Source organism: Myotis lucifugus, unplaced genomic scaffold, assembly GCF_000147115.1.
Source record: "Myotis lucifugus unplaced genomic scaffold, Myoluc2.0 scaffold_61, whole genome shotgun sequence".
NCBI lineage: Eukaryota > Metazoa > Chordata > Mammalia > Chiroptera > Vespertilionidae > Myotis > Myotis lucifugus.
Genome location: NW_005871109.1, coordinates 1,767,090 through 1,775,057, shown reverse-complemented (window position 1 = coordinate 1,775,057; position 7,968 = coordinate 1,767,090). Strand labels below are relative to the sequence as shown.

Below are 7,968 nucleotides of genomic sequence, written 5' to 3'. Positions count from 1 at the left end.
TTACCAAGTCTCTTGATTGTATCATTTCCTCTTGTGCTTGATGTATTCTCATGTTGTTTTATAAATTTAGTGTATACCTGCCAAGAAGGACTCCAGGTGGTTAATTGGGCTTAAATTCATAATCAGAGTCTAGCAGCCTTGGCTGACCAGGGCCTCTGACATATACTTCATTTCAGAGAAAAGCTGCAGACTGACCTGCAAGCCTTCTGCATTGTGTTCATGTCCGGTAAGCCCACCCTTATAAAGGTGTTCCTGGAATCATCTTTCAACCAATGGGTTGAGACCTGCCCTGTCCAATCAGAACTACACAGCTATAGCCTCATTTGCATCTTTACTGACCAATCAGAGCAACTCCACAATGACCAATCAGAACAGGTGTTTATGACCAATCAGGACAGTGCTATTTGGACCAATCAAGCTAAGCACATTTGGATTCCTCGTTTGCATAAAAATGGACCAATCAGGAGCCAGGTCAGGCACTTTCTCTATATAAGCAGGCCTCCCTAGTGGCCTTTGGGAGAGCATTTTCAGTTTCCATCAGAGGATACATTTACCAGTTTTCGAACTGTTCACCTGAATAAAGTTCCTCCTTTTAGGGCACCTCAGACTGGGGACTGCTGTTGGAATTGGCTTGGGGCCAGCCACCTTTTGTCAACAACAATAATGTCCTAGGCCTTCATATTTGCTCACCTTTCACCGACTCACCCAGAGCAACTTAGTCCTGCATGCTCCATTAATGGTAAGTGCCCTATATAAGTGTATCATTTTAAAGGTATCTTTTATGCCTTATTTTTACTGTACCTTTCTATGTTTAGATACACAAATACCACAATTACCTACAGTATTTAGTACAGTAACATGCTGTACAAGTTTGTAGCCTGGGAGCAATAGGCTATACAGCCCAGGTGTGTAGAAAGTCATGCAATCTAGGATGGTGTAAGTGCGCTCTATGATGTTCCTACAACCACGAAATTGCCCAGTGAAGCATTTCTCAGACCATACCCCGTCCTTCCTATGAATTACACTGTCCATTTTGTTCTCCTTAAATATGCGACGACTTAAGGCAGCATTTAGAGTTCTCAGCTGAAAGTCACCCAGTGCGGTTACAGAGTCTCTGCTAGAGGCCCTGACTGCCTTGGTTTCCCTGTCTGCGCAAGGGGCATTCCTCAGATGGCTCTGCCAGGAGGGGCCAGAAGCCGTGTCTGGGAGGGCCGAAAAGTCACCTCAACATTTGTCGGGCGAGCCCTAGACACTAGGAGAGGAGCCGGTTGGCCGTGGGAAGACACAGAGCTGATCCCGCCTAGGCACGGGCTCCAGGCTCTGCAGCGTAGGGGACCCTCTCTCGAGCCCACGCGCAAATGAGCAGCGTGTGTGCAGAGGGGACCAAACCTAACGCGAACAGCACGCCGCAGAGGGGCGGGTCTGGGCGCTGCGCCTCCCGGGATCGCGGCTCTCTGGGCACTGAGGGCGGGAGGGGGAGGAGCCATGTGGGGAGGAGCAAAACCTGGAGGGAGGCCCCAGCAACCCTGGGCAGAGCCAAAGCGGTGGGAGCCCGATCCCGGGCGCACTGCCCTGGGAGCACGCGCCGTCCGGCCGATCCCAGCTGCAGCCTCTCCAGCCCACGCCCGCGCTTGCCCCGGTGCACAGCTGAGAAGGGTCCGTGCTGACGGGGGCGAGGGTCTCGGGCTCCTGTCCTCTCCCAGAGCGGCCGGGCTGCCCGCCACCTGCGTCCAGGTTGTGCCATGGACCCTTCGGAGAAGAAGATATCGGTGTGGATCTGCCAGGAGGAGAAGTTGGTGTCCGGGCTCTCTCGTCGCACCACTTGCTCAGACGTGGTGCGAGTGCTGCTGGAAGACGGCTGGCGGCGGCGACGGAAGCAGCGGCGGGGCCGGCGGCGGGGGGCGGCGGCCAGCGACCCGCCAGGCCCGGGGGAGCTGCCGGAACCCCTGGACGAGGACGACGAAGACGACGAGGAGACGCTGCCGCCGGGCTTGCTCTGCGGGCCGCCGCAGTGCTACTGCATCGTGGAGAAGTGGCGCGGCTTTGAGCGCATCCTGCCCAACAAGACGCGCATCTTGCGCCTCTGGGCCGCCTGGGGCGACGAGCAGGAGAATGTGCGCTTCGTCCTGGTGCGCAGCGAGGCGTCGCTGCCCAACGCGGGTCCGCGCAGCGCCGAGGCGCGCGTGGTGCTCAGCCGCGAGCGCCCCTGCTCGGCCCGGGGCGTCCCTGCGCGGCCCAGCCTGGCCCTGACCCAGGAGAAGCAGCGGCGGGTGGTGCGCAAGGCTTTCCGCAAGCTGGCCAAGCTCAACCGCCGGCGCCAGCAGCAGCCGGCGTCGCCCTGTTCGTCCACTTCGTCGTCCACCGCCTCGTCCTGCTCGTCGTCGCCGCGGGCCGCGGACAGCGTGTCGGTGGAGCGTATGGAGACGCTGGTGCATCTGGTGCTTTCCCAGGACCACACCATCCGCCAGCAGGTGCAGCGGCTCAGGGAGCTGGACCGCGAAATCGATCGCTACGAAGCCAAGGTGCACCTGGACCGCATGCGGCGGCACGGAGTCAACTATGTGCAGGACACTTACTTGCTGGACGCAGGCATCGAGCTCGACGGGCCCAGCCCGGGAGAGGAGCCCGAGCCGGAGGCGGTGGCTATGGCGGCGGCGCCCCTGGACGGCCAGGGGCAGGTAGTGGCGCTGGAGGAGCTGGCCCAGCGCTGCGACGACCTATTGAAGCTGCAGGAGCAGCGGGCCCAGCAGGAGGAGTTGCTGGAGCGCCTCTCGGCCGAGATTCAGGAGGAGCTGAACCAGAGGTGGATGCGCCGGCGCCAGGAGGAGCTCGCGGCGCGGGAGGAGTGCCCGGAGCCCGATGGCAGCCTGGACGGCGAGCTGCTGCTGGAGCAGGAGCGAGTCAGGACGCAGCTCAGCACCAGCCTCTACATCGGGCTCCGGCTCAACACGGACCTGGAGGCCCTCAAGTCGGACTTGGATTACAGCCAGCAGCAGTGGGACAGCAAGGAGCGCGAGCTGCAGGGCCTCCTCCAGACTTTGCACACGTTGGAGTTGACGGTAGCACCTGATGGGACTCCCGGCTCTGGTGGACCCTCGCGGGAATCCCGGCCTCAGCCCGGCGCTGAGGTGTGGGTGGACCAGGCCCGCGGACTGGCCAAAAGCTGTCCTGGCAACGACGAGGACTCGGACACGGGGCTGAGCTCCATGCACAGCCAGGACTCAGACTCGGTGCCCGTGTGCGAGTCCCTTGTATAGGAGGAGCAGGGTCAGGAGGGACACGTACGCTTTCCCCTTTCCTGTAGCAAGACCCGGCCATGCCGCTGGGGACGTGAAACCAGGCTGCGGGTGGGCCCCGGGCTCCTGCGGGGCAGCAGGCCTCCGACTGGGCTGGGAAGGGCTCCGGAGGCCTGGCTGGTAGCGGCTTCCTGTGGCTGGGGGTGAGTGTGGAGGAGGGTGCAGGACCAGTGTCTCCAATCCAAGCTCTTTCAGGGAAAGGGGGGAGGAGGAGGTGAGAACCCCTCACACTGGAAAACAAACACCCCAGGGAAACTGACGTGGTCCGAGCCCATTTGCAAAAACAGAAAAAGGGGTGTTGTGGGCATTTCACCACTCTTCTGTATGGGCAGGACTGATGGCAGCTAGAATTTTAGGTTGTAGCATAAAGTGCTTTTAAAAGAAACACTTGGATGAAAAGGAAATTCCTTGAATGTTAATTGTGACTCTGAACGTGTTAAAACTAGCCAAAGAGGACGCACTGGTGTTGGTCTCAGCTGTTCTTAACATCTTTTATAAAACCCATAGGCACTAAAATCCTGGCTGTTTACATTTCTGCAGATCTGGGAGTTATCCATCTGCTAAGCTGTTTGCCTCTTGTTTTCTTTCAAAGACTAAACTGTACCGAAGTCTAACCCCATGTTTCCTCCTAGTAAATACAGTATTTGTTAGAATGGGATCCCTTTTCCAAAATAACTTTTTATTATTACAAAAACCAAACGTATCTCTGTTGAGATATAGGTTTCTGGCAGACATAATTCTTGGTTAAAATTTAATCTGGGTCTTTGGGGTTTGCTCCTGCAAAGGTTTGTGTGTTTTCCTTTCATTCATATTGCCATTCCATTAACTTAATCACTGTTATTTCAGGGGGAAAAAAAGAAAAGGGAAGTTCCAGAATTCAAGTTAAGTACAACTAAACTTGCTGTTAAATGAGCACTCCCATTGAAACTAAGACTTGAAAGCAAAGATCATTGTCAGTGTTCAGCTTTTGAACTGAGCTCTATGATCAAAACCAACCATGACCTTAACAGATTTCACCCAAACCCAAGTCTAACTTCAGTATTTTTGGTCAGGGAAGAGTTACTTTTCCAAACTGAAATTGAGATAGTGTGAATGCCAGGATTTACTAGATCAGGCCTGAAAAAGATAAAATACAATCAAGCTAATAGTACACCTTGGGTGAACAAATGGATTAACAACAGCAGGTAGCCATAGATAAAAGCATATAAAAGTGAGCTAACGACTTGGATTACTCTTGTCTGGCTCACGCCTTTGCACACGCCAGGAGATGCAAGTGCAACCTCTCTCTCGCTTGCTCGCTCCCTCACTCCATAGCTGGAGACAGAGCCCTGGTGGGGACTCGTGTAATTGTTCCAGTTATTTCAATGAAAACTTATCAGTTGTAGCTAGCTGCTGCCCTGTGGAAGGAGCCTGCTGGCAGTGTTCCCTCTGGAGTGCAGTACTTCTGAGGAATGTGGGATCTAATCTGTCCTGAGGAGGTGTTAACAATGGGGTGTGTGTGGTGCCAGCCTGGTGCAGAAGCCTGGTATCAACCTAACCCATGAGCGGCTGGCTCCAGTTTCAACACTACATGTGAAGATAACTTAAGAGGTCTTGCTTTAGAGAGAAGTTTCCTCCTCGGAGAGATTCTCTGTCTGCTTGTTGCCAGTGGGGGCCTGCTCACCTGACCTGAAGCGATTGGGGTGTCTCTCTTTGAGAGTCAGCATCCCCCTACCTCCCAGTGCTATTACAACATGTGTGGATATTTTCACATTTTTAAGTAAAAGGCCGGTTTCTTAATTGATGTTTTCAAAAGACATTAACTGGCTTAATTATGGTTTTTTAGTTTTGTCTGATGCAGAAAACATCTATGTGTTTGGCTTCCAGCATGATTAAAATGAGGAAGGGACCAAAAAACCCCCACTGTCCCTAGACAATCATTTGGTCCCATAAACACAAAGCCTAATGATAGCTTTTCTTTTGAGGCAAAGGTAAAATCCTCATTAGAGTGTGACAAACGCTACTTGTCTGAATGGTCTATGCTGGCAATGGGCTGACCTAGTGGTTTTAAAATTATTGTGCTTTTTTTCCCCCCCTCGGGGTGGTAGGGAAGTTGGACATTTATTAACTCAAAAGCGAGCACAGAAGTTGGCAGAACAGGACTGCCTGGCAGAAAGGGGCTGTTTTCCTGTTCACTATTATTATTTTAAACTTTGATGGGCTGCTGACGTCAGCAAATATGCCCGAAGCTTGTAAAGCAAATAAAGCCACATCACAGGGAGAAGGCCTGTGGGATTTTCTGATGCCCTCTCTTTCCAGAACCTTCTGTCCTGGCCACCTAAAGATTTTTGCCTCTCCAGTCAACAATTCAGGCACCAAGCAGGCTTTGTTTTATACCAAAATGAGGTTCAGTCTGCCGTTCCCTGCCCCCATCCAAATCAGTTATATCCGCAAAAGGCACTCTGTGTGGGTAGGAGAAAGGACAACAGGTGAGGGGAAAGGAAGGAGACAATAGCTCCTTTTACTAAGAGCTTTTGCAAGCCTGAGAAAGGTGAAATATAGATATAAAAAGCAAATCAGTGCCTCTGCCTAGAAAGTGGCTAATGAATGCTAAACATTTTAAAAACTTCATTCCTTTTTTTTTTTTTTAATAATCATCATGACATTAAGAATGGAAATGAAGGCTTTGAATGCATTGGCACCAGGATTTCAGTGCCCCTGGTAAAAGTAACCCCTCCTGCTCTTCTAACCTTACAAAAGTCCTGGGAGGAGAATAGGGAGCAGGCTCCTCCCAACCAGCCCCATCTTTTTTTGTAATTAATACAATTTATCGTATTTTTTTATCTTTAGTCCATTCTTGGCCATCTGACCAAATCAAAAAGATTCCATCTGTCATTTCTGTTTACTTCCTTATGAAACAAGATAAAGATGAGGAGGAGGATTTGCTAATTAGAAAAGTTACATACTATGGTCCTCATGATGGACCTGAAAGTAACAAGTAAAAAGAAAAGAAAATCACACAGAATCTTGTCACCAAAAGCTTATCACTACTGAAATTTGAGATACTTCCTTCTAGTTCTTTTGAATTGTGAATATTTCATATTTTGCTTATTTTTTTAAACAATATTCAGTGTTAATGAGATTGTTTATATGCTTTTATGCTCAGGTTTTGACAGATTCCTTGTAAGTGGCTCCATCTATCTGTTGGATGTACCATGGTGCATATTATTAGGTCATTCCTGGTATTTTTCATTATTATAAAATGACACTGTGATAAGCTGCTTTGTGCACATATCTGTTTCTCTAATTAGACTCCCTTTCAATGAGATAGCTTCCCAGAAAGAGAATTCCCAAAGAGTACAAATATTTAAAAACTTGACATTTAATTGCTAAATTGGTTTTCAAAAGATTTGTTCTAATTAGAATCCTCTGTGCATGGCAATGCCTATTTCACCACCCCTTAGCTTTCATTAGCTATTATATTTTGGTAAGAAAATATATTGACCAAAATGAATGAATGAATTCTTTGTGGTCCCAGGAAGTCAGGGCTGGCAACCACAGCCTTAAAATACCTTTACAACAGAAAGGGCAGCTCATCCTACCAGAAATGTTAAGAGGACAAGGCACCTTCTCTCCTTCCCATTTCCTTGCTCTCCCTGAGCACTGCTGGGTAATAGCAATCCCGGCTCATATCAGAGCTGGCCCACTCTCTGAGCAGGAGGGGCCAAAATGCCACACCAGCAAGATTAAGGGGGTTAACAAATAAAAGAACCAGACTTATAAAAAGAAAACATTATCTTTTTGCATCTTAAGTCTATCAGAAAAGGTTATGCTTAGAAGGTGATGTCATACAATGTATTTGATTTTGTGCTTCTCCCTTCCCACCCATATCAAAAAAGAAGCCAAAATGAAATCAGTACACACAGTAAATAGCTACGATACTACATCTGAGCTCATCCTTAAATTCTTGAAAAGGGAAAATTTGGTTACGACAATTTGTGAAATTTGTGTTCTGGAAATGTTTGTGAAATGTGTCTTCGTAAACGGAAAGGAAGGAGGATAGGGAGGAACTGTCTTGTTGAGTGCTTTCCAAATGCTAAATCCTGGTGCTTTTTCACGTGCATTGTCTCACATTCATCTCATGAGATAGAACTTTTGACCTCTGATTTTACTGATAAAGAAACCCACATCACCCTGTTGGTAAGTAGCAGATCCAGGATTCTGACCCAAGTCTGACTCCAAAACCTGTGCCCATTTTGCTATATCACACCAAGCGCATTATACCCACGAAGCGTTTGGCACACTCGGAAAAAAGATCTCACAGGCCCCAGAGTGTTGGCATTGGAATGGACTCAGGTCATCAAATCTTGTCCAAGTATTTCCACTCGTGCGGTGGAGTGATTTTCTCTGAATCGTAGAGGTAGTCACTGTCTTCCAGGTGAGGATTAGGGAAAAAAGGAGGAGAAATTCTTACATAAATACCTGGGCATCTGTCTGGGAGATGAAGTCTTTGCCAATGAGAAATATTTCTCACAAAAATTAATATCCTGTGCACCAGCATGAACGTTTCAATTGCAGGCCTCAAGGGCACAGGTACAGTTACAGCTGAAAGGTGGTATCAACAACCACAGCTGTGCTGGAGTTGTCCCCGGTGCTTCTAACCAGGCCTTGTTTCTAGTTGAGCCTCTGGGTA

The 7,968-nt window shown here is 49.5% G+C and overlaps 1 protein-coding gene across 1 annotated transcript; it reads left to right on the top strand.

Annotated features, from left to right (window-relative positions):
- Positions 1-353: 353 nt before the first annotated feature.
- On the top strand, positions 354-7,066 carry RASSF10 (Ras association domain family member 10). The gene has a single exon (XM_014456595.2). It carries the CDS (start codon positions 1,743-1,745, stop codon positions 3,255-3,257), a length of 1,515 nt encoding a protein of 504 aa, XP_014312081.1. The 5' UTR covers positions 354-1,742; the 3' UTR covers positions 3,258-7,066.
- The last annotated feature ends 902 nt before the right edge of the window (positions 7,067-7,968 follow it).

What these genes read in the sequence shown, in the direction of transcription:
- RASSF10 (XM_014456595.2), top strand. Translation starts at nt 1,743, where the DNA reads ATGGACCCTTCGGAGAAGAAGATATCGGTGTGGATCTGCCAGGAGGAG.